Source organism: Malania oleifera, chromosome 5, assembly GCF_029873635.1.
Source record: "Malania oleifera isolate guangnan ecotype guangnan chromosome 5, ASM2987363v1, whole genome shotgun sequence".
Classification (NCBI taxonomy): Eukaryota; Viridiplantae; Streptophyta; class Magnoliopsida; order Santalales; family Ximeniaceae; genus Malania; species Malania oleifera.
Window position 1 is genome coordinate 100763828 of NC_080421.1, and position 26697 is coordinate 100790524.

The following is a 26697-nucleotide window of genomic DNA, read 5'->3' on the forward strand; positions in this document are numbered from 1 at the left end:
TATTAAATTCTCTGTCACACACTGTTATGATTTATTCTTCCTTACTGAGATGTGTCTCATCTTAACAAATGATTACATTTTCAGGGCCATCAGGCGATCGAACTTAGAGTAAGGTAGTATTTTTGGTAAATTTTGGGGTGAATGTAAGAATAGTTATGTATAGTTTATGTTTTAAATACTAAGATGTAACATAAACAGATAGATGTTGTTGTTTTATTTTGGATTTAGAGATAGACTTTGGTATTTAAATAAGATATTGTTTATTTATTTCCACTGCATGATTGTAGTTTATGGTATTAGAAACAGGTGAATGAAACACGTAACTTTGGGCCCCACTTGGCGAGTTCGGAGCATTACATTTGGAGTCAGTCAAAGTTGTTAATCTAGAGTAAAGAGGGGGTATTTATAGATTTTCAAGAAAGTATGACCGTTGGGGACATGCTCAGTATTTTGGATAAGTTTAATTAAAATTTAATGACATTTTAGCCCTTTAAAAAACTTTCAACCTAAGAGGTTCGGTCGACCATATAAAGGGTTCGGTCGACCATATTGATGAGTTCGGTCGATTGTGGAACTTTTGAACTACAGGTTTGATCGACCCTCTTAGGGGGGTTCTAAACCCTTTCGTGGGTTCGGTCGACTAAGACAAGGTTCGATTGACCATTCATAGGGTTCGGTCGATTGTGACCAATTTGAACTATACATTTCGTCGGTTGAATAGTTGGGGTGTCAGACACGTGTTGGTTCGGTCGATTAGGGACAATACGTTCAGTTTAAAACGGTCAATCGTAAAGTCAAATGTTGACTTTTGACTGTTTGGTCGATCGTGGCATTTATATTGCCGCATGTTCGGTCGATCGGACTGTTAGCTTTGGTGTATTCCCAAGAGGGGGGTGAATTGGTATTTAAAAAATTTATTCCTAGGTCAACTTGTGATGACCTGCTATATAACTAGGTTTATTTTATTTTATTTTATATATATATATATATATATATATTGTAAAATTTATAAAACTTTGATACCTACTAGATCAAACCAATCCATCAACCTAAGCAGCAAGAAACATAATTCATATAAACACCATCAAGAAAATATACAATACCAGAGTGCTAAAAGGATCCTTAAAATATACATATATGACGGCTTCCCAAAATACCCTCAATTGGCTAGGGCTATACATATATACTCTAAAAAATACTTACTCTACTGGCAGGGCAGTACTGAAGCCTCTCTATTTGCAAGCCTGATCTGCTCGTCTATTTGGATCACCTGAAAAATGTTAAGGTAATGAAATGAGACGACGCTCAGTAAGACAAAATATGCTATTGCTAGTGTGTGGCAAATTAGTTACAATATTGAGAAGATCTGTTTCTATATAAACACATATAACTGAATATGAAAAAATATAGTACAAATAATATAACAACCACCATCCCATGTTGCTTAACATAACTGTATTTTTAGGTTTCTATACATAATACTTCTACTATACATAAGTACGCCCTTTGTTACTGTAAAATTGTATATACGTATAATAATAATTGAAAACATCCTTGGATGACTGTATGTCATGATTTAACCCCTTATAACAGGGTTGTGTGACCCAAAGGCGGGATCTACCCTGGCTGGCCAACCAGGAATAAACTATTATACTCCATCAGTCTGATCAGCCCTCCTCAACCCATATCTGATGGGGAGTCTGTCCGCTCATAGGCATTTGATCGACCTACATACCACATATTATCTGAATAGGTGGTTGCACTCTATACTGAATATCTGTATATAGCAACGGTACTGTACTCTGCTTTCTGATCCATCAGGGTCTAATACTAAATAATACATTACTATATATAATCTATCTATTTTACCATGATTCTGTAATATCTGTATTAACCATGACGCTGTGATAAACTGTATCTGTATAAACTGTATTTCTGAAATGAACTGTAAAACTGTATGTCATGGTACTGAAAATTGTTTAATCATGGAATTCTGTAATTTCTGAAAAATATATTCACTGTCTGTATATTCTATATAACATAACTCTGAAAAATACTATAAAACATGTTTCTATACTATATCTATATTCTCAAGCCACACAATGATTTAAAACATATAATACATAATTAATTAATTGTATAAATTTATGCTGTGAATAATAATCTGGTAAAATATACATTTCATACTGAAAATCATTCTAAAACTGCCTAACAGAGCATATTTCCCTTACCTGATTTCTGCTAAAATCCCCCTATTGTAGCGAGTCTTACACCCGCAGGGTTCTCCATTCAACACCCTGAAAATCATAAATCTCAGATCAAAATATTACCATTTCTACGTCTACGTCATTTCCTACAATTGCCGAAAAGTCTAATTTCAAATAAAAGACTTTACCCTAAATCTGAGATGAAATCCAACTTCGTCCCACCAACGATCTGCTCCGATAGACTTAGAGAGAACTTCCCTAGGAGTGTCGTGGTGGCCTCAGATCGTCGATCCGACGAACGACAGGGCCGAAATCGAAGAGAGATGGAGATGGAGCCGTAGGGGGGGGGGAGAGAGAGAGAGAGAGAGAGAGAGAGAGAGAGAGAGAGGAGAGAGAGAGAGAGAGAGAGAGAGAGAGAGAGAGAGAGAGTGAGTGAGTGAATTTGGCTGAAAAATTATGCATTTAACCTAGATTTGGGCTATTTATATTATGGGATTCATTGATGAGCCACGTCACCTCGTCGACGAGTCTTGTAGAAAATTCGTCGACGAAGTTTGCTGTCTCCTTCTGTTACTGTTTCCATTTTCCTCTTTCTTTATTATTATAATACCATTATTCTTCATGTCGTTACACAACCAATCTAGCAACAGTATTACACAAACCTAGGGTTTTTCTATTTAATCATAAATCCAATTAACACATGTACAACATATACTGAATTAAACAAAATATATACATGTACTTTAAATGAAAGTGCGGAATATAAACTGTGAAAATAAAAAGTACACGCACGATATGTTATCGGGGTTTAGCCAACTGTGCCTACGTCCCCACCTTTAGCTCGCAAGCCCGAGGATTCCACTAAAGCTCACTTAACAGGTGGAGCAGCACTAGTTACAACCAGGCCAATTAGCACAGAGCTGACCTTAACCTTTACAACCAAGTTAATTAGCGGGGCTGACCTCAACATTATCAAGATGGTGCACCTACCTTTCCTAGCCGAGTTTAAGTCAATCCGGGACTATTCCACAGGGCTAGTCTCCCTCTCCAGGCACATGCCTGGAATACAACAAATATGAAAATTTTCGTACAAACAAACGCTTCTTACACAAGCAAATATGTACTACAATACGCACAGTATAATCAATGCACACCAAACATGTAGGAATTATAAGTTCAAGGGTGTATATGTGTGCATACCACACTTAGTACAATGATAATCTCAAGTATGCACAAAGTGTTTAAACAAGCTAATCTTTGAAAGCAAAGTATATCAAATCTAAATATCAGATTAGTGTTTCAAAGATGCTATCAATAATATTCAAACGAACTCAAAATTTTTTTTTCTCAAATTGTATCAAGCACTAGAGTTGTTTAAAATCAAGCTTTGTAAAATATTTTGCACACAAAAATACGGGCTAAGCTACCTTGTAATATTTATGCAAGAACCATAAGCCTCAAAGTCTTCTCACACAAGATTTATGAAATAAAATCAATGGGAGAACTTTAAGCTTTACTCTAAATAATAAAATCAAACAATAAGCACAACAAATGAGAGTATGAGCAAATGAGAATTAAGCACAAGAACTTTAAGCACTCATAACACTTGGATAATCAAATAAATTTAAGTTTTGAAGTGTATGAGAGTAGTATAGGCTAAAATAGAATTTTTGATTTTGAGAGAATTTGGCCTTAATGATTTTTGCTAATGTAAATAAATGAACTTGTATATATAGGCAATGGCCAAATTATGACCGTTAGGGACACCAAGGGTATTATTAAATTTATTTTAAAACCTATTAAGAAAATTAACCCTGTTTAAGCATTTAACCTCGATAAAAAAAATAAACAACCCGAGAGTTTTCAAGTGGCCGAACCTTAGTTCAGTCGCCTGAATAGACTTAGTTAAAAAAGCAGCTTTTGAACGTTTAGGTGCCTGAAACTGGGTTCGGTTGGTTGAACCAAGGCGAAAAACATTCTATCCGCGTTTCGGTTGCCCAGTCTCAAGTTCGGTTTACTAAACTCACGTATTCGGTCGCCCGAGGGTAAAATGAACTGTAGGTTTGGGCGCCCGAGTTGGTGGGAAGGGCCCTAACACATGTTCAGTCGCTCGTGGAAGATACATGCATTTTGGTTCGGTTTTCCAAACTCAGGTTAACCTTGGACCTATCCACGGTTTGGTCGATCGATGCAATTTGTACTGCCAAGTTCAGTCGCTCGACCACTCACAAAATTTGGCCTTTCAGTCCAATTTTTCTCTAATTAATTCCCATGATAAATTATGTGATCTTGGGGACCATTTTACATATAAGTTCTAGGACTTAGGGTCTTTCTAAGGTCCTTTTGAGTTAGTCCCAAAAACCTAGTGTCAGTCGACCTTCCTGAGGTCATTTTAAGGTCTTGAACTTATCAGTTCCTACATGCATGATATGCAGATTATTACAGACCTCGGAATAAATGATTATTACAGACCCAACTGAATGAAAAAATACAACACTTAAAAGCAATAAAGGGACTTCATATTTCTTTGGGTCTTCGAGTGCCATTATATGATATTGTCAATGAAAACTTGCACAACAATTCGGCAGACATTAAGTACCTGAGTATTTGTCATAATCAAAATAGGGTATGACCCGTAAGGTCAACACGGGTAAGTCAAACTTTGACTCAGGGCTGATTCGGTCGACCAAGCTGATTTGTATGAAAGGGTTCGATCGACCGAGGCTTTTGAATTAAACCTAAAAACCTGACGTCGGTCAACCGAAGTTACCTAAGACTGTTTCAAAACCTTTGTTTGATTTTAGTTTTTATGAAAATGGTTTTTGGTTAAACTCTAAGTGCCTTAATGTCAGTCTATGATCATTCTGAGCATTTTATCCATATCATGCATATGCATGCATTATTACATACAAATAATAAAAAACTAAATGCAATACAACTTAAAATGAATGTCTTCGTCTTTTGCTCTTCAGTCTTCATGAAATATGTCGGATAATATGATCTTTATGTTCCTCTAGGCTTCCATGTCCTTTACCTCATATGTGTGCTGAATCATGAACTTATTCAAAATACTAAATACACACATGAGATACTTGTACTTTGTTAACATTAAAATAAGGATTAGACTAAAAAAGTCAACATAAAAAAGGCTTTAGTTAATTTCTACCCTCAAATTGATAAATGCTATTAAAAATTATTTTGATTATCAATTCAATTGAACAAAACTAATAAATAAAAGTCTTTAATTATACTAATTAAAACTATAGAAACTAAAACAAATTTCAGTTATACACTACCATTTTATTCTTTTATTACTACTTTCAATTTTCAAATAATTACAAATACCATATTGTTTTCTAAGTTTCTAAATTTATGTGAATTTGTTTGTATAAATGATTTTGTTTGGAAAAAAATAAAAGGAAAGGAAGGGTAAATAAAGAAAAAAAATTAACTTTTCCATACATTTTCTTTCTTTATTAAATACAATCAAAAATGAAAATTTATTTTAACAAGACTAAAAATTCAGAAAAACTAAATACAAATGACATCAGACTTTTGTTAATGGATTTGGTATATTTTTTTATTTTCTTTCTCACTTTCCTTAATGGTCAAACATGAAAATATGGATTTCTTGATATTTTTTCTTTCTTTTTCTTTCGCTAAGATTTTCAGAGTTCCAAATGGATTGGAAAATATTTTTTATTATTTTTTTAATTTTTAATTTCTTACTTTGTGTTTAGGAATATTAAATTCGAATCGAATCTTGTATTGAATTTGTGTGGATTACGACAAGTCATAAATATAATTTATATTAAATTTATTACAAATCTAAAAAAAATTTAAATTTAAATTTAAATCTCAAAATCTATTATTGCCTTGTATAATTTTTGAAAAAGTGAGAAAAGTTGCCTTTTATAATGATTTAAAAAAAAATATTTTATATCAGTAACCAAACTCTTAATTTTGTACCATTCTTATAAAATATTAAAAACTAAAAATAAATTAAAAATTTTATAATTCAATAGAAATATAAAAAAAATAATTTTCACAATTAAATGGACCTAACTTTTGACATTTAGTTGTTCATAAGAGTAAGAAAAAATATATAAAAAAATTAATAAACAAAGATTTAATTGTGTATATATGTAATATTTAAAATTTGTGATATTTAATTATATTAAAACAAATTTTTATTGTAATAAATTTGAAAAATAACTAAAAGTTTATTCTTCTTTTTATTTGTTCTCATTCCTCAAACAAAAATTTAACACTCAATTCTCTTTAAATTCAGTCATATTGATGATATGATAAAACTTGAATTTATAATAATTTAAAAAAAAAAAATTATTCCTCATAATAAACCATTTTAATTTTTTTATTGGTCATATGAAATTCTTACTTAAATGAAGATTATAAATAAAAAAACATTTTATTATGATAGAGATTTCAACTTTCAAATCAAACCTTTATGGGTGGGGGAAGAATAAAAAATGAAAAAGCAAGAAAAAATAAAAAAATGCCACATGAATTCGGGGAATACGATAACCAAGGGCTCCCAATTACAAATTGTAAATTTGCAATTACTGATTAGTGTTCCCCATAAATCCAGAGCCCTCCAGAAGGCACCATTCATGAACGTGGATGTTCATGGTAGCTTGGCTTTTTTCAACTCCCCCAGTATGCAAGTTCCAGGCTACCCCCCGGCAGTTTCCAGTCCCAACTTGCAGCCAAAATCAGAAATCGAGAACCCTTCCATGATCTCTCAACTTTAGAAATTGACTATCCACAGGGGAGTGCGAAGTTTCCGCGTCCTCGTGAACTTGTTGATCTGCACAATTACTGGTCTTCTGCAGCAATCAAAACCCTAAACCTCAAACTCAATCATCAAAGAGAAGAAGTACTCTCAGAACCCGAAAGGGCAATACCCATGTCGCATAGAACCCTAGATTCGCGCCACTCCATAGATTCTTGCACATTCCAACTGCATAGCTGGAGACCCTTTCAGTTCCCCGGCACACCCAGAACCCTAGAACCCGATCACTACATTTCCAAACCCTACTGCAAAACCACCACTACCTCCTCCAGTGCCACTGGAATTCACAGCAAGAGGCCGTGCCTGGCCGATCGAGCGACGTCGTTCTCGCTCGACAACCTCGACATGTCGAAGCTGAGCTTGTTCGATGACGATCGCTCCTACGCTGCGCCGCACAAGCGGGAGAAGTTCCGGTGGATTGCAAGGAAGAGGCGGCGGTGCGGGTCTCGGTCCGTTTCGGGGCGGAGCAGCGACCGGAGCGGCACACGGCGGTGCTGCTCGGTGGGTGCTTCGGCGGCGTACGCTACGTGCTCGGATTTTCCGGTGGCGCCGGGACCGGGGACGGATTCGAGCGGGGAGTTATTCGTGAACGGGGATGCCAGTTGGGCGTCGGACGTGAGTGAGGCGAAGAATTCGAGGAGGGATAGGGATGTAGCGGATAAGGAAAATTTGGGTTGCGGGTTTGGACAAATTGGGAGTTTTGATGCTCTGGGAAATGAGTCCGGGTATGGGAGCGAACCAGGCTACAGAGGAGATGCAGAATTTGGATATGGCGATGAGGTTGATGAGGAAGAAGATGATCCGCGGCTACAGTTTTGGGGTGAGCGAGTTGGAGGTACATGTTGCTATTCTGCTTCTGCTCGTTGTTTGCTTGCTTCAGCTCGATTATTCATGTGCTTAGTGCTCTTTTTGTGTGCCTGGTGAGCTATTCTCCTTATAAACGCAAGACCAGGGGATATTCTTTTTCTCCTTTGTTTTTTCTAATTGGGAAAGTTTAGTGATTGCGAAATGAAATTTGTTTTTATCTTTTGGCTTCTGGGATGTCATTGGTGAGTTTTCCAAATAGCAAATAGGATATTCTTGGCCTCTTACCTTGCTTAGAGTATGCATTTCTCGAAAGCATTATGGTCTGTTTGGAACTTTGAGAAAAGGAAAGGAAAATAGGAAGCATTTTACTTTTTCATGTTTGGTTATGAAAGGGAATGAGAAAGAAAATAAAATATATATATCAAATTTATAAACAAAATTTTAATTTTACATATCCTTAAAATTTAATTTTTGTTAATTTTTAGTCATATTTAAACAAATTTTCAATTTTAGTTTTATTTGATATAGAAAGAAAATATAATTGAAAATGAATTTCTTTCTTATTTTCCTTTCCTTTCTTTGTTATTTGTTATGGATGGTAATTAATGTTGGATATAGTTACTCCTTTACCCATTTTATTTATTTAGTTTAATATTTCTCTTAGGAGGGATTCTTGAGATAATGGTTTATTTTGGGCTTTTGGGTTTTAGAAAAAAGTGAAACAACTCAAGGGCAAGTTATAACATGGAAATGGTGGATGCAGTTTTGATATACCTCCTGATTGTATCATAATTCAGTTTCAGATATTGTGGCCACCATTATTCCTTCATGTTTTTGAAGTAATTTTTTATTACATGTGTTACAGGATGCAGTAATTCTCTTCCCTATGTCAGTGTACATGAAAATTTCTGATGCTTCAGAGTAATTAAATTCACCCTTTTATTTGTTTGCTAATGATAATTGATAATGCGACTTGAACTTACATGGCATGTCTTTAGTTTCTTTTAGAATTATGAATTATCCATGTAGCGACATATAATGAAGTTTGGAAAGCATATCCATGTAGTGACGAGAAGTTAAGGTCATACTACATTGAGGTTAAATGTAAATTTGGTTACTTATTATTATTATTATTATTTGTTTTTTTTGTTTTTTTTCTATATATATTTGTATGGTAACATGGACAGATGCTGCCTCAACTTCTCACCCTTCCCCCCTCCCAAAAATAAAAGAGAAAAAGAAATCCAACTTCTTTGTGCCAGTCGCCCAAAATTGGTTTTGACAATTCTGCTTCTCAGTTGTTGCCTAAAACAGAGGCAGTCCTTGAATTAGGGAAAAGAGGAAGGTACTAATTTCACTATAAGGACAAAACTGCATGTATCTTCACTGCATGTTGGATCACTGTTGCTTTGATCATGCATACAATTCGATTTTTTGTCAATAAAAATATTATATGTTATAAGTGAAGACAAGGTGCTTCATACGGCATTGAAATTATGCAAATTTTTTGTTAATACTATCTGAAATAATGAGGAAATTTTTAGTCTCCCTCCTCTGTTCCCTTTCTACTTGGTTGGTGGGCTGCATAGAGTATGTGCATACAAAGCAGCATTGATGTAGAGTTAATTGGTGAGTAAGCAATGGGGGTTTGATGTGAACTGGTCGTTGGTATGAAAATTATAGAAGCTAGGTTTTTTGGAAGATAAATGATAAGGAAAAAAATTTCCATAAAATTGCAATTTAATCATTAATTTAAGAAAAAGAGGGAATTTTTTTTTTAAATATATTTTTGTGGAGGGTGGGGGCTTTGAATCAATGGTAAGATGGTTCCATTGTAACTTGTTAGTCACGGGTTTGAGTCAAAGGAAACAGTCTCTCTGCATAAAAGTAGGGGTAATGCTACGAATATTGTGATGACTCTCTCTTTACCCTTGCAAAGCAGGGAGTCTTCTGGTCTAGGGATGCTCTTTTCTTTTTTGGTCGGTGGGGAGTGGGGGGAGGTGTTGGTTGAGAGGAGAATTAAAGAAAGATCATGGGAGGTGAAAATTGCTTTGACAATTAACTATAGCAGGGGGGGACAACTTTCAGTTGGACTAGAGGGGTGTGAATGAAACTGTATAATCTTTGCAATAGAAAATAAAATAGAGTTAACAGCAGTAAATCAAATAATACTTTTGGACTAGGTTACTTGGTCTGGTAAACATTTTTTTGGGGGGGGGGGGACTCTCAGTTGGACTAGAGGGGTGTAAATGGAACTGCTGTAATCTTAGCAATGGAAAATAAAATAGAGTTAACAGCAGGAAATTTAATAATACTTTTGGACTTGAAGAGTACTTGATCCAGTGAACATTTGGGTGTGGTGGTGGATCATGAGAAGGGACATGATGAAAGAGTGATGCATGTGAGGGCTAGATTGTTGCGTAGAACACACAACACATGCAATGTGTCTATACTTGTGTTTACATACTGTAACTTAGTATTTTCCAAGATTGCTAGGCTGTTTGGTTTACATTTTATTTTTTTATTTATTTTTTATTCTTTTGAGGGTTTACTAACTTATATGTTGAAGGAAAGGAATGGGAAACAAAATGTGGATTAAAAGAGTGTTATACCTGTTTGGGATCACGGATTTCAAGGTGGTATGGATTATTGCAGATTTGGACGAAATTCAATACAATTTATATTTCATTTTGTTTAAATCCATACAAATCCAAATTAAAGTTCCAAATCCTAAGCAGACATGTTTGAATTCTGCTCAAATCAGAAAATAGCTAGAGGCTGACCTTCCCATTTGTTTGATTGTTTATTTATGACGTCATGATAAGTTCAAATTTGCTGCCCATTTTCCTTCACTTGATTCAACTGGAGATATGCTCATATGCCCCTACTATGCTTTCTTGCTCTCAATACAGATGCTAAAATGGAGATAGTTGGGGAGAACGCCTTTTCGGAACAAAAGATCCACCACAGAGGCCGGCGGAAGAAACATGATTGGAAAATGGTTGATCCATTGTGGTGACTAATCTCATCGTCCCTTCAACGAAGGCCTTTTTCTTTTATGGTTAGACCCACTCCTCGGTATTTCGTTGATGAGATTCGATATTCAGAGCTCAATGTAATTAAAAGCCACTGCAATATATTTGTGCCTTCAGCAGCCTTCTGCCTTCGTGTTTTATTTCGACCATTTCATATTGTAGCATTATGCTGGAAATTTTAAATGTGTATTTCAACATGTAAGTTATACGCGTTGGATGCTTGATGACCATAAATTTAAGTCTGAGAGTTTTCAATGTTTCAGAGTCTCAGAGACTTTGCTGCCAAAAAATATCATTATGAATGTGTGTCATCTTATAGCATTCAAAACATAATAGGATAAACCCTGTAGCGTGTTTGTTTAAAGATGCAAGGAAACCTGGTAAGTAATGTTGTTTTGCAATTTGGGGTGCTTGTTCTGATTTTCTGCTTTAGGCACCTGTTCTTTTGAATTATGCTTAAAAAATGACACTGGTGTTGTCACATTTAGTTCCTTTGATTCATGCAATAGCAAGATCTCAAAATCAATTAAAATTTATGAGTGCAATATGTGGGTATGCCAAATGTGTTTAGGAATAGACTGGCTATACTCAAAAAGAATTTGATAATTTACCTAAAACAAGTTTATTATGATAAAGTAAATAAGAATGTAAAGATTTTTATGAATTTGTAGTAGTGATATTTTTAAATTTTAACATGGAAATGTCTATTCTTTCATCCTTTCATGTTGAATGTAATGACAAAAAAAAATATCTGTTAAGAGTAATTTAGTTTTAAATTATTATATCACTATACAATTTTTATTATGCTTTTATTGTTATTTCATCCTATTTTTAAGAATAGGTATTCCTTGAATCGAATATACCGTAAGGTAGAATAAAATGAGATGTTGAGCGGGAGAATATATATTGTTTAGTTTGTATTATAATTCCTTTGGGTTGTATATTTTTTAAAATTTTTTTGTTGGTATTTTGTACAGAATAAAATATTTTAAAAAAATATTCATAGTTAAGACATATTTTTAAATAAAGTAATTTTGGTTCCAAATAAATGAAAAAAATTAAAGACATAATTTTTTTTCCCTTGGAAAATGTCCTTAATTAGGCATTTAAAAACTCTGATATATTTTCTATCCAATCTGAGGGAACCATAATGAAAAGTATAAGCTTGCCCATATAATTTTAAGTATACTTTATTTTGATCTTTTCTATTTCTAATTAGTAAAGGTAAGATTTGTATTATTGAATAAAAATAACTTACATTGGGTCATTAGTATACCTTTGTCTCGGAAGTTAGGCTCGGTTTAAGCACACTTATTTAAAGGTAGTGTTTGATAATATAGATTTCGATTGCTAATTTTAGATTTTGTGAATTTGGAAAAGATACTAATATAAATTTGTAGTGTGTTTTATCTTAATTCACATAAATATAAATTTAAGATTCGAATTTCACGTGAAGCAAGCTTACATTTGGTACAACATAACTCTCTAAAAGGCTAAACTTGAAACCTTTATACGACAATCTAGATTAACTGAACTAAAAGATAGAAACAAAAGTAAAAAGAAAAAAAAAATCACGTTTATCCTACCCCACGCCATATGCAAAATACAGCATAAAATAATTATCCTTTCAAATCCAATATAATGTTATTTACTTACAAAATCATAATCTCATCCTCTGGTTGGTATTTGAGAGCATATAAATTTTTGACACTTGACTTTGAGTTCATGTAAATTCAGAAAAAACATAATATAAAATTCCATTAATCCCATTCAAAAACATAAATTTAATCCCTAAAATTTATATTCCTGCACAATTTTATTATATGTTTGGAGGTTTATTTAATTTATATAAATTTAAAATCTGTGTAGATTTTAAATCCCAAAAAGCTGGAAATCAAATGTCCCAAAAACTAGATTAATGTGCCTAGTGGGGGCGAATGAAGACGGGCCTTCTCCTGCGTGAGAGAGAGAGAGAGAGAGAGAGAGAGATGGGGAGCATGGGAATAGAAGCGCTGAGCGCTTACAGATCGCTGTTGCGAGCGACTAGAAAATCGTTTGCGGGGGACACCGTAATGCTGAAGGGATCCGCAGCGGAGATTCGTAAGAAATTTGAGGAGAACCGAAACGTCACCTCCCAAACCGACATCCAGAGGCTCCTCGACGAGGCTCGCGAGGCTTCTCACTTCATCTCAACCATGATCGTCCAGGCCAAGCTCAACTCTCGCGGCGGTTACGGTATAAATATTATATGTTTACTGTCGAATCTCTCTCTCTTCAAATCGAAATCCCATAATTTTTTTTATCAGCTAAATTGATTATTACTGCTGGAATTCGTATTAGAAGCTGCATCCACCATCTGATTGTTCGTTTGCCCCTGTTGGGCTTTTAGCACGCATTCTCAATTTCTGGTTTGGGAAGAGCATGCCCGTGTTTGCTCACAGCTACTGAGATGTCTAGGATCAGCCTCTGCCTATGCACAGTTTCAGAATAAATATTGCACGAATTGTTGTTCTTAAAACCAATATGGTGGTCGTGTTAGGGTTGATGGCTTCAAAATTTGTTCTTAAAACCAATATGGCGGTGGTGTTAGTGTTGATGGCTTCGGAATAGTCTCTCTCTGTCCCGGACATCAAAGATCGTGGTTGAAAATACTTACCAGCTCAACCAGGTCTTGATGACGACTTTCAGCTTCAGGTGTGTCAAACTTGGAATGTGATGAAATGTACCGTGAGTGTATCATAGTAGCCATTGGAATGACAGGGAAGCATTGCATTTTTACTCAGCTTGGGTTGAAAGGAGAATTTAGGCAGGAAAAGGAATGAGGGAAAAGATGAAGGAGAATCTTTTTTTCTTTCATTTGCTAACGAGGATAGTTGAGGAAGAAAAGTAAGTGGATGGAAATAGGAATTTTTTCTGCCCAAAAAATCAATCCCACAAAATAAAACAACAACAACAACAACAACAACAAAACAAAGCCTTAGTCCCATTAGGTGGGGTTGGCTATATGAATCATTTTCCATAGATTTAAGCGATCATGTACCATTTCTTTTGATAGATTTAAGGATATTAAATCCTTACTCACTATCTTCTTCCAAGTCATTTTAGGTTTACCTCTACCCCTTCTACTGCCCCCCACAATAACTAAGTCACTCTTCCTCATAGGTGCACTATGTGGCCTATGTTACAAGTGTCCATACTATTTGAGTCGCCCCTCCCTTATCTTATTTTCTATTGGAGTTACACCTAACTTACTACGAATATGTTCATTCCTTAATTTATCTTTCAATGTTATACTACTCATCCATCTAAACATTCTCATCTCGACAACTTTTACTTTTTAGATATTATGTTTCTTCGTTGCCCAACATTCTAATCCATATAGCATAGCTGGTCTTGTAGCTGTCCTATAAAATTTCTCTTTCAATTTTAAGGGTATTCTAGGATCACAGAGCACACTTGAAACACTTTTCCATTTTATTCAACCTGCTTTAACTCTGTGCATTTCATCATATTCAATTTCTCTTTCAGCTTGCATAATAGATCTAAGGTATCGAAATCTACAAGTGCTATTTATTTCTTCATCATCAAGTTTAACTTTTTCTCCAATATTCTGCTTATCATTATTAAAATTACATTTCATTCTGTCTTATTTCTACTTATCCTAAAGCCTCTAGATTTCAAAGCTTTTTTCCATAATTCTAACTCAGCCTCTACTTCGTCCTTAGTTTCGTCAATTAATACAATATCATCTGCAAACAACATACACCATGAAACCTCCTTTTGAATACTTTTAGTCAATTGGTCCATTACTAAAGCAAAAAGATACGGACCAATCCCACCAAATGTAGGAGGAAAATAACTGAAAAAAAACATGCCCATTAAGTAAAAATTATTTTCTTTCCTTTTGTTTTCCTTCATTATGTGAAAGAACAATAGGAAAAGCAAGGCTCTAATTTTTTCCTTCCGTTTTCCTTTGATCCTTCCTACCTATTGAAGGCATAATTATTATCAGAGGTTCATCATTTGCCATCGGAGGTTGTGTTTGCTCAAGAGTACCATGCTTTCAAAATGGTTGGGAGCTACTTTGATGATGTGATGCTTAATTCTAGAGTTCTAGCCTTCCTTGTTTATGTTCGAATAGCTTGATAAGAAATATTGTAAGTAGCAAGTACTTCCAAGCTAGAAAAATATGCCAGACTTGTTAAATAACTTAAATAAGCAAATGAACTGTCACTATATTTCTTCCGCTTATATTTTAAGATCATTCAATTCTCAAGATTGGTGATTGAGAAACTCTAAGAGAGGTTTTAAACACAACTGGGGGAAAGATCTTTCAACCTTATCAACGAAAAGAGGATTTGGGTACAAAGGTTGAAGCTGAACAAAGGGGCTTAAGCTTCCTTTGACAAAATTTTCTTTGATGCAATGACATTTTATGAATGTGTGACCAGATAGAAGTTCTTTCTAGCTAAAAGGAGGTGAAGGGGCTCAAAGAGGTTTGGAGAAGTGGCAGGGTGTTTGGGTTCTTCATGAGGAGAAGAAGGTAGATTTTGAGGGGTGAAAGTATGAATTCATGCATCCATGGCCATGGTCACTTGACTGTTGACTAAAACGATCAAGGTCACTAAACTTCTTTTTATTTTTTGTGCGCCGAGGTCACTCAACTCCGAGATCGTTGCAATCTCCCTCCTTCCGTCTACTTTAAACGCTTCTCCATTACATATGCTGATGTGGAGAGTTATTTTCGCATGTGTGGCAGCTTGGATCCCACCTTGGCATATGGCACTTCATTACCCAGCTTTTAGACCTACTTGACAACTCTAATTATAACATTTTATTTCTTTTGCTTTCTTTTTTTTTTACTAATGTTCCCACTATGTTCTTTGTCTCTCCAAATGCTGCGTTTGGACATGGAAACTAGAGAGCCCTCGGCGAGGGCCACCACGTAGAACATGGTGACGGCGAAAACCAAGGAAAGGAGTACAGCAATGAGGGAGTGTGCAAGGGTATATATAGGGTGACCAGTTGTAGGCATTGGACGCTGTCTCCCTCTCTCCCCAGCTGGTGCGGGTACAGCCATGGAGGATTTCTTGGTCTTATAGCTGCTGTCAATTGCCATTGTCCATAGTAACTCCGCCACCTTGCCAACGCCACCATTATTGCACTCACTTGATTCTTGGATGAATTCAATTTTTTTTTTCTTCTTTCTTATAATGATCTCCTTAGCCTTTTGTCTCTTGCACCTTCTTCTTCATTTGCTTAGCTTTTTGGAGATAGAGAGAGAAGCAAAGGAACAAATAATGAGAAAGAGGCGGAGAGATATCTAGCAACTTTATTGATATTTCCTTTTTTTCCCTTTCCTTTGAAATTGAATACACAAAAGCCCCATTTTTCGTATTTCTTTTGGGCATTCTTTTCAGTAAATACCGACCTAATCACCCTCCCTTCTCTCTTCACTACAATATTTCCCCTGTTTTTATAGATAAATGATAATCTATATATTTTTCTTCTTTAATTCAGTTTGTTATTGAAGATATTCTAGCGAAGAGAGGGATTTGGAGAGGATGGTGGTGGGTTTGAGCTTACTGAGATGGGTTCGATAGATTTTGAGCCAACAAAGCTATTTTCAAAATAATAAAAGAAAAAAAGTGCAAGTATTTGACGGGACAGGATGTAAGGCATGGAGTGAGTTGGTTCTCTCACTCTCGAGAAGCAACAGATTGATAAGCAGCAGCTTTCTGCCTTTGGCGGTCACAAGCTTTTTTCATCCGTCTTTGGTAAATCCCAAAGATATTGAAATTACTGAACTCCTTCATTTCTGGTCCAATTCACGTTTTTTGTTCTGTAAAGGAACAAAAAATCATCAATGGTTGTGTTTATCTTCATATTCTTATGCCTTTGTGAAGCTTTGCAATAAGATTTACGGACAAAGCTACTTCCTCATTATCTCCTTTTTTCGGTTCTTGTTTTATATTCTCTCTCTCCTCTCTAGCAGGACTTTTTTTTTTTGGGTTGAATTTATTGCTTCCTAATTTTCCTTTTGATATTTTTTGTTTGTAGTTTTTGGATGACTATAGTTTGGCTGATCATCCATCTATTCCTTGGATGTTATGGTCAAGTTTGTGATTTCTGACTGATGTCACCGCCGAAACTCTCAAACCTCTTTGTTTTGATATTCCCGGAGAAGGTTGTTGGAGCTCTGGAATGAGGAGGGGAAGGTGATGCTTTGAAGGAGTCGTGTGATTGTTTTTGATTTTTTATTTTTTTTATATGAAAGAAATTGACAAAAGTTGATCAAGGTGAGACACAGTTGTCACGCTCACAAAAATGACCTTCCACATAAGAATTTTTAACAGATGCTTGTTAGTTTTGGATAGAAAGTGTATTAGATTGAGTAAGAGAAGTTACAATGTAAGGGGAAATAAATCTGCCCCAAAAAAAATATGAAAAAGAAATAAAGAAGAAAAATTGTAAAAATAAAAATAAAACAATAGAGCAAAAAAAAAAAAAAACCCTTTTCAATCCCCTTCCATTGTATTTCACTGGGCACTTAAGATTAGCTAGCTACCTCTGACCCTTCCATTCCTCCAGCATCACACATTTTTAAATCCTATTTATCCAATATCTCTTGGGCTTCCAAATTGTTCATAGGAATCACCTCCACTGCTGTAGGTAAAATTCCATCATTACACTGCATGTTAATACACACTTTGTTGTTTTCAAAAATCGGAAATACATCAGATAGGTCCTCAAGATCATCATAGGAATAAAAAACATAACCATATTGTTCTTGAATCTCATCCTACAACAAACCCCCATCACTCTCAAACTCACTTAAGTCATCACCATCATTATTTGAAAAATCTCCCCATTTCTTTACTTCCTTTCCTTTGCAAACTCATTTACTTCCTACATCCTTAATCTTATCTAGTGCATCTTCACAAGGCCTTACTTCACTGGATTGCTTTCTCTTCTCTTAAAATAATTTCCCCCTTTTTGTATCCATTAGGGCAGCCTTCTGATGAGCGTAAACCTTAGGGCCCTTATATTTTTCAAAATTAAAACATGAAACATCATATTTTGTACCCAATCCATCTTTTATTTTTCTATTTCTCCTAGATAGGTCAGCCTTTAACCCCTTTGCGAAACCCAAGTCAACCACCCCTATTCGTTCGAAAATGAGTTCGATAGAATTAACAAATAAAAGAAAGATCAAAATCGAAATATATTATGTGAGATCAAACATGAAAAAACGTAAAAAGGAAAAAACAATACAAGAGCAACACAGAAGCAGAACTCAATTTCTTCCTGAAAAGGTATTTGCTTTTTCAATTGAGATGGGATGATCCTTTGAATCAAAAAATGATCAATAATATCATCTGATGCTTTTTTTATTATCATCAATTTCTTCTCAACCTATATTCGAAACCATAATAAAATCATCCGATGACACATTGAAGGCTGAATCCCTATATGTTTGTCTTGCAGAACTGAAAATGGAGTTTGGAATTCGTTAACTGGCTCTATATCCACCTCTCCCTTATCTGACTTCTGCGATTGGCTAAGGAATTGGACCAGATTGATGATATGGTTAGGCTTTTTTTTTTGGGGGGGGTGGGTGGGAGACTGGGCGTCCATAACCTTGCATTGGAACTCCTTAGAGGCACGACTTAACTGAGTATTCCCCTGTTGGGGGGATCCTTCTTTAGAAACCAAAGAGAGGCACATAGCTTTATTATTTAAACGTTGGCCATGTCCTATTAAGTGGCCCAAATTTTCTGAAAAAAAAGCACCTTACTCACGTACCTAGACCAAGTCCGAAATGAGAGCTGGCCATCCCAACCTTCTTACCCTCGTCTTGTCCACTTGCAACCCTAGCCGTCTCTTCAACACTTGCGGCGATTATTGAAGACCTGCATACTACCTCCTTATGGATAATCTCCTCCAGACAAGCAGCTAAAGTTGTCACTCTAGACTCCTTCAAACACAAATCTTCCCTACATGAAAAACATAGGTCCTCTGATTTTATACTGCTTACATAGTCTTCACATACATTTCATTCAGAAGCCACCTGCCTCCACAATTTGGGAGTTGACGAGCCTACAACTCTTTCAAGCGTGGGACAAAACTCCGCGAAATCATAAAACACATTCGCAAAGCTTCACCACTCAATGCCATTTACACCTCCAAGAATACACAATAAAAAATTCTTCCCTTTCCCCTTAACCCTTGCTCCAAAAACTTCCCCACCCTTGTCCTTCTAATTGCCATCCAACAAATAAGATTTCCTTTTTGAATATTTCTGGATCCCTGAATGAAAGTTAACATTCCATCAGCAGTCTATAAAGTTGCCTCCTTCGAAAGCTTGACCCACCTATTACGAGAAACATTGTTCTTGAGAATGCACAAAAATGAGGTTTCCCCCTCCTCCATACTTAGCTTGAGGGATTACCTTTGACTTGCACCGAGCACTTTAACATTGTCTATTGCTAGCACATCCATGGTTGATTTTGGTCGAGAGAGTGAGTTGTTTTGCACACGAGCGAGAGAGCTATCTTGGAGCAAAAACCCCAAAATCTCAAGCCTTTGAGAGAGAACTTAGAGTAGAGCTTTGGGTTGAGCCTTTGGTTGAGAATAGGTTGCTTCGACAAAAGATGCTTCAAGCCTAGCTAATGTCGCTGTTAAGCAAGTTAATATTTCCGGCAACAAAGGCGAAGAAGGCTGCGAGACCCCGGGGGGGGGGGGCGGCGTTCGATGGTGGTTGTGAGTCCTTTTCCAGTTGTCACCTACATTTATATTAACAATACTGGTCAAACAAAAAAAAATATTTCAAGTGCATGGCTGATGGTGGGTTCATGATTTGTTATTGGCAATGGCTTTTGAGAGAGGTGGAATTGTGGGGGTTCAACATTATCCCGGAGATGTTCTCGCTGTGTCCAAAAATAAAATAAAATAAATTTTTTCTGACCCTTGTTCTGTACATTTCAGGCAGTTGGGTAGGTGTCAATGTCCGGTGTGTGTCAAACACCCACACTTCAAGCTTCCTGAAGTATTCTTTCCTAGGACATGGACATTCTGTGTAGATTCGTGGGCATTCTATAAAACAAACCAAATAAAAATTATTTTTATGTGATATGCATTTTATTTTCATAAATCTCATTCTAGTGGGACATTTGACATTTCTCAAACCCAACGCAACCTAAGTTCTTCCATAGGGTAGCCAAAGCTCACAGAGAGCTAATTACATAGGCAAAATTGGCATTAAAGGCGAGGTGTAATGTTGAAGAGCAGATTGCTGTGGAGATTGTTAATTTTTACATAAATCTCTATAAAGAGACTACTTCTTGAGACCTTTGTTGAATGGCATGGAGTTCTCGGTGACTAGGGAGAGGACAGGGCTTGGTTGAAGAGGCCTTTCTTGGAAAAAGATGTGGTGGTAGATCTCTAATCTTGTGGTGTGGAGAAGGCTTCATGGCCAGACGGAATGATCATGGAATTTTTCAAACAGTGTCGTGGAGCAATCAAGAATAAGGGTCTTACAACTTTCTATGAATTTTTACAAACATGGGAAAGTGGATTCTCAAAGACAAATCTCGGATGCAGCACTTTGTGGCTAACGAGTATGCGGATTGCAGGATTAGAAAGTTTGAGCTAATTTGATTTGCAAGATGGATAATCAAAAGCTTCTATTGTAGGATGATCTCTTATCCTTCTGTGTGTACAATCTTATTGTTTAATATCTTCTCTTTTTCTATGAAAAAGGACGGATATTTAGAAAAGCTTACGACCATTTGAACTGGGATTTTCTCCTTTATATGTTAGAAGACTTGGTTGAGGCAAAATGTTTTGGGTGGATTGAAATTTTTTTTCCCTCAATATCTCTACTGCAAAGTTTTGAGTCATGGTAATAGATCTCCTAAGGCTTCTTTTATAATTCAGGAGGCCTCAGGCAAGGGGACCCCTATTTATTTATCCTTGTTAGGCCTTGTCATTACTTCATGGGAGAGCTATGCAAGGGGGCTTCATCAGAGGTTTCGAAGTGGGGATTTTTATGAGAGGAAGATTGCTGGTGGCTACGTAATCTATGCAGATGATTGGATCATTTTTTGCGAGGCAGATGAGGATCAATCAAGGTATGTTGGAAGTTAGATGCATTTTTCTTTAGTTTGATGCTATTTTAATCCAAAGAATGATTCTACGAGAGATTGATATTATCCTAGTGGGAAATTTCAGGGAAGTGAACCGGTTGCCAGTCTTGTTGAGCTGCGAGATTGGTAAATTACCATCAATTTATCTAGAGATGCCACTTGGTGCTCAGTTAAAACAAAGCCTGTGTGGAATAGCGTGGCAGAGAAGTTTGAAAGAAGGTTGGCAGGGTGGAAAAGGCAATATTTATCAAAAGGGGAAGGCAAAGTCTAATCAAGAGTACTCTCTCCCGCTTGCAAACATATTTTTTTTCTCTGCTCACCATCTATATGGCAGTGGTAAGCAGGTTGGAAAAGCTTCAAAGAGACTTCTTGCGGGTAAGTGATTCTGGAAGAAGAAAATACAACTTGGTCAAGTAGGAAAGTGTGTTCACCAGTCTTGTTTGGTGGGTTGGGTACTTCGATGCTTCAGACTTGCAATTAGACCTTGTTAGTAAAACTTGTCTTCAGAGACTTGCTGCAGAGAGAATCCTTCTAAAAGAAGTTTGTTCAAGCCAAGTACTGCAGCTCAGTAGGTGCTGGTTTTCCAATGAGATTAGCCACTCCTGTGGGGGATACTTTGTGCAAAAGGCATCATGAAAGGTAAGGAAGAGTTCTCAAAGTTTATTGGATTTAAAGTTTGGGATATTGGTAGAATTAGTTGTTTTGGACCATGGTGCAATGACACATCTCTAAAAGATAGTTTTCCACTTCTCTGAGATGGTTGAGTTCCCCAAGAGTCGTGGAATTTCATTTGGCAGTGGTTTGATGTTCAGTTGCTCATGCCAGAGTGTGAAATCAGTTTTGGAGCCCTTGAATTTCGGCGACATTTCTGGAGGAAGAAAGGAACAGTGGGGTGTGCAGGTTTTGGTGTTTATGGAGATAGGGATGATGTGGCTTTTGATGGGATAGAGATATTAGCTCCGAAATTGGAGTATATATTTAGCCAAACTGTCTTACTGGAATGCGAGAAATTTATGGCATGACCCTTTATCCTGTATGGAATTTTTTGACATATGATTGCCTTGTATAGCTCCTTTTTGTTCTTCAGCTGGCGCCACTCTGCTGCTCTTTGATGGGTCTTTAAAAAAAAGAAAAATATCCAAAAGTGGTCAATATTGAACTGTCGGTTTTACATTAACTTGTCTCTTAGAAAAAAAGGAAAAGTTAAGGGTCTCTTTGGTATCGTTGCTGTTTTTTGTTTCTGTTTTTGCCTAATGAAGAAATGTATGATAACATGTTTGTTTTATGTTGCCAGTTTTCTGTTTCTATTGCCTATTTTTGGATGTTTACAAAAAAATTGAAAACCAAATTTTTATGCTTTTTAGTCGTTTTGACAACTTGTTGCTAGAAATTTTAATATCCATAAATAATTTTTTGAATTAAATTATTTATTTTATACACACTTTTTGATTACAATTAAAATAAAATGATCATATAAATTTAAATATAATTAAAATAAAATGGTCATATGAATTTAAATAAATATATATAAATTTCAAATACAAAATCTTTATATTATTTTTCAATTGTGATGTACAATAAGATTGTTATTGTAAAGTGAATTTTGAAAATATAGCAATTAAGTAGAATAATTAAAATAATTTTATTTTTTATTATAGTATTTTTCATTTGTATTATTTTGTATTTTTTATTATTTTAATCATATTTTTATAATATTATTTGATCTAAAATAAAAAAATGAGCATTTTTTTAATTAAGTTATAAATTTATTTTAACTTTTCAAACATTAATCAAATAAGTCGCTGGTTTTTGATTTTTGGTTTTGTTTTTCTTATTTTTGACAGCCAAATGACCCGAAGTGTTGAATATCAAACTTTGGTTATATGTTAACTGGTCCCATTGGAATTGTATTGGTAGCTTATTTTATATCATTCAGTGACCAGAAATTGACCTATATGCTTCAGCACTTCGCTGCTAAAAAACGCACTTCGCTGCTAAAAAACGATTGTCCATCTACATACAAACTGCATTTAATGAATCCAACTTGCTGACATTGCCCTGCTAGATGGGACGTGAAGTAATGTTTGTGGCTTTCTATTGATGCCCTTAATTTGTACTGCCTTCATGTTGTCTCCATGCAGACTTTCTTAGAAATTATTTTGCAACTTCAATAATTGGCTGCACACGCACATCTTGGATTTATTTTTTTGTAGATCAAATTTAAACACTTTCTTGTGGACTAAACTAAATCCATGTACCACAATATCAAATGCACATGGCCATGGATTTCCCAAAGGAGCTTTTCTTTTTTTCTTTTTTAGTCTGAAGGCTTGACTGTTGGTTGATGACGCGTGTTATTCCTTCTGATGTTGGTCATACACTGCTTCAATTTTCTAAGATCGTCTCTTAATTGCACATGCCGATGCTATTGGTTGTTGCAGAATTGAAGCCAAGTAAAGAACATGCTGGAGCAACACTTGAAATACCTTCTGAGGAACTTCTGAAAAAATCTATTTAGGGTTAAGTGGGCAGGTTAAGATTGTATGGGAGCAGCACTTGAACTATACTTTCTTAAAGAAATTCTTAAGAGACAGCCGGTTTAAAGGGGGAATGGACTATTCAGGAGGCAATAGGTCATCTGTGGCTCAAAATACTTCAACTGTGCCATCCAATTCAATGGCAGTTGATCCAACCTAGTTTCTTTGAGGCAACTAGAGCGGGATTTTTTTGTCTTCTGAATGTTTAAGCAATGCTATTTGTTTAGTTAGCATTTTACCAGTTTTGCTATAAATACAGTTTAGTAGTTTCAGGCTCATATGCTTGTACATCACATTTTTGTACTTCTTGAAAATTTCATGCACCCTCTTCCCTACCATTATGATTTTCTTGGCAGAGCTAGACTATGTTTAGATGAGAGATCTCTATTCTAATCTGCAAGTTTTTCCCCTCATTAAGGCCCCATTTGGAGCTTAGAAAATATTAGGAAAAGGAAAGAAAAATATGAAGGAATCCACATTTTTATATTTGGCTATCAAGGAAAGTAAAAAATAAAATAAAAAATATACCAAATCTATGATTAAAATTTAATTTCATCATTAATATTTATTTTTTTTTAATTTAGTCATATATTAAAACAAACCTCTATTTTTGATAGTATTTTATATAGAAGGAAGATATAAGGGTAAATAAGTTTTCTCCTTATTTTCCTTTCCTTTTCTCGAATAAAATTCTTGATCCAAACGGATTCTAATTGAAGGGCTAGAATGCACGAAAAGCTCGTGCATTTTGGATAAAAACATGATTGGGTAAGTTTTGAAACCCTCTGATCATTGAAGGAATTCCAATATGCATCCTGTAGGAGATTTAACAAAGGCCAGGCCAGGTCTTCCTCTCCCTCTTCAATCTAAGCTTCATTCCTTCTTGTCGGAAAGACAATTTTTTTTTCTGTCCGAACATTTCATTATTATAATCTTTTTGGGCAAATTAATTCCCTTTTATGGTTTGCTCCTTTTCCGAATCCTGCATACACATGTGTTTTGTACATCGGACTTGCCTTTTAATTTTTGTTGCGGCCCGAGCTGATTGGTGCTATATTAAATATTATTTCATGAAATGGGGTCTTATGATCGAAGAAGAGAAGCTATAACTGGTTGGTTTAAGCTAAAAGGATCCATCTTTTACTTCTTACTCGAAAAGATGAACTGGATTGATAGAAGATTTGTTTGGAGTTTAAAATAAATAAATAAATAAAAATAAAAATGGAAATTAAAGAAAAAAGAAAGGAAGAAAGAAAAGAATGAATGGATTTTCAATGGGTTCCTCTTACTCATATGTTTATTTTTTATTTCTACTACTGCAATAAAAAAGTAATATTATTATTTAGGGGTTTAAAAAAATCTTTCTTTTTGCTTAGATTGGTATTTGAATTTCACACCCCTTTGCAATTGCAAAAACACTTTATCTTAGATTAGTGGTGGGATCCACCCAAAACAATTCTTTAAAAACAAGATTTAAAGGTTTGGTTCATTTTCATTCTTGCAAATTGATTCTTGCATATCAAATTTGACCTAATTTTAGGCAACCCATGGGCGGGTCCACTCCCATAAGCATACTTTTTATAAACACAAGTGGGCTGGCCTCAACCAAACAGCCCCTACATCTTTTATACTGCACCCAAAATAACCATTACTGCCCAAACTATAAGCATCACTTCATACTCACATTAGTCTTTTTTTTTTTTGTTCAACATTATGATCCACTGTTTACGATTAAAAAAGGAAAAACCCAATCACTGACAGCCCATTATTGGGAAAAATGTCAAACACAATCACTGGGATTTCAGCCTTATCTCATCAGAAAAAAATGGGAATTGTGAATCCAAACAATGCACTAGTGGGATGAAGCTAATAGAGGGACAAGGTGGTTGCCTAATGTGCGTTGGAGAGATTAGTCAATGCCGTGGAGGGGCAGAGTGATGTTTTACCCACTGGCAGTATATGGAAGAGGGAAAGCAAGTTGATGCAGCTAATTCAAGGGGTACTCTTTGTTTGTTTGTTTGTTTGGTTTTTGGTTTTTGGTTTTTGGTTTTTTTTTTTTTTCAACTGATGATCACAGCAAGGGTCGTAATTGGAGGACTAACAAGTGGTCCTCTTTCTCTATGTTATATGGGTGGTGGAGTTTTTACTCGCCTATGTCCATTCATTCATGAGGTTCTACCACTTCATGACATTGGCTCTGAATTGACCATATAATTTAATTTTAGTAATAAATCTTAAGGGATGGGACTCTTAGCACTCAACCCCACTTTGAAAGGTAAAAAAGCCTATAGTTAATTAGGGCAAAAGAAGATCTTTTGTATACAATGAATCCTGCATAATCGTGAGTTTTGTTATTACTACGACCAAATTATACAAAGCAAGCAAAGGTTCCTAGATTCATAGACATATAGAACATTCTTATGTTTGCATGTCTATCATTTGAGTCTAGAACAATTACTCCAATAATTACATATAGGGTGATTTATTGATCATCTACTATGTTATACAAGGGCACGAGTTCAACTTTGTTGTGAAAAACAAATTGTACAGTGGAATATATGATCATACAAACACAACACTCAATGGTAAACTATATAGAAACAATTCACAACAATTATATGAAAGTAATAACAACAAATACACAAGAAATTACGTGGTTCGACAATGCCTACATCTACGGGAGCAAATGACAACAATTTCATTATCTTCTTGTCGAAAGGACATGAACAATATGTCAACCATTACAAATACATCACAATCAACGTATATATAAAGTTGCCGGAGGTTTTCCTTCCAAACCCCAACCAAATTAACGTCCTATATTCAAAATTTGAAATCTCCGCTAGGTTTCTCGAGTCAAACTGTTGACGGTTTCAGGTAGAGAGTAAAATCTCTCAGACATTGCTCCAAACCATCAACGGTTAGAGAGCTACCGTTGACGCTTTCCCCTGTTGCTATTTGATTTCCTTTATATTTTCCCTTTATGCATGCTTTCCACTCAATATGTGAGCCACATATCATAACAATCTCTACCTTGGTGAACATATGCCCCTTAGGAGAAAATGAAAATATAAACCTGTTGCTCCACCTTGACCTTGGGACTATAGGTTGGGACCGTCTCCCTTCTAGCAACTGGAAACAAAAACCAAG

General features: G+C 35.5%; 2 protein-coding genes and 1 long non-coding RNA gene across 6 annotated transcripts; all 3 read left to right on the forward strand.

Moving 5' to 3' along the window:
- The first annotated feature begins 6623 nt into the window (after positions 1 to 6623).
- LOC131155022 (uncharacterized) lies at positions 6624 to 11117 on the forward strand. 4 transcript variants are annotated; one of them, XM_058107907.1, is made up of 2 exons: positions 6624 to 7940; positions 10740 to 11117. In XM_058107907.1, coding segments are annotated over exons 1-2 (807 nt in total). In that variant the 5' UTR covers positions 6624 to 7134; the 3' UTR covers positions 10741 to 11117. The 4 variants fall into 4 exon arrangements, with proteins under 4 accessions (XP_057963890.1, XP_057963887.1, XP_057963889.1 ...); XM_058107904.1 differs by having other exon boundaries at positions 6624 to 7855; XM_058107906.1 differs by having other exon boundaries at positions 6624 to 7840.
- Positions 11118 to 12640: 1523 nt separating this feature from the next.
- Positions 12641 to 23885, forward strand: LOC131155024 (mitochondrial zinc maintenance protein 1, mitochondrial). Its single transcript, XM_058107908.1, has 2 exons — positions 12641 to 13097; positions 23452 to 23885. Exons 1-2 carry the CDS (start codon positions 12800 to 12802, stop codon positions 23526 to 23528), a joined length of 375 nt encoding a protein of 124 aa, XP_057963891.1. The 5' UTR covers positions 12641 to 12799; the 3' UTR covers positions 23529 to 23885.
- Positions 20807 to 22266, forward strand: LOC131155025 (uncharacterized). The gene is made up of 2 exons (XR_009136739.1): positions 20807 to 20995; positions 21083 to 22266. It is a non-coding gene; the product is annotated as an uncharacterized LOC131155025 (long non-coding RNA).
- Positions 23886 to 26697: the final 2812 nt, after the last annotated feature.

Bases quoted from the DNA above. Each gene is read 5' to 3' on its own strand.
- LOC131155024 (XM_058107908.1), top strand. From the start codon at position 12,800: ATGAAGACGGGCCTTCTCCTGCGTGAGAGAGAGAGAGAGAGAGAGAGA. The intron at 13,098-23,451 runs GTATAAATATTA...TGGTTGTTGCAG, and splicing joins CAACTCTCGCGGCGGTTACG to AATTGAAGCCAAGTAAAGAA.
- LOC131155022 (XM_058107904.1), top strand. From the start codon at position 7,135: ATGTCGCATAGAACCCTAGATTCGCGCCACTCCATAGATTCTTGCACA. The intron at 7,856-10,739 runs GTACATGTTGCT...CTCTCAATACAG, and splicing joins TTGGGGTGAGCGAGTTGGAG to ATGCTAAAATGGAGATAGTT.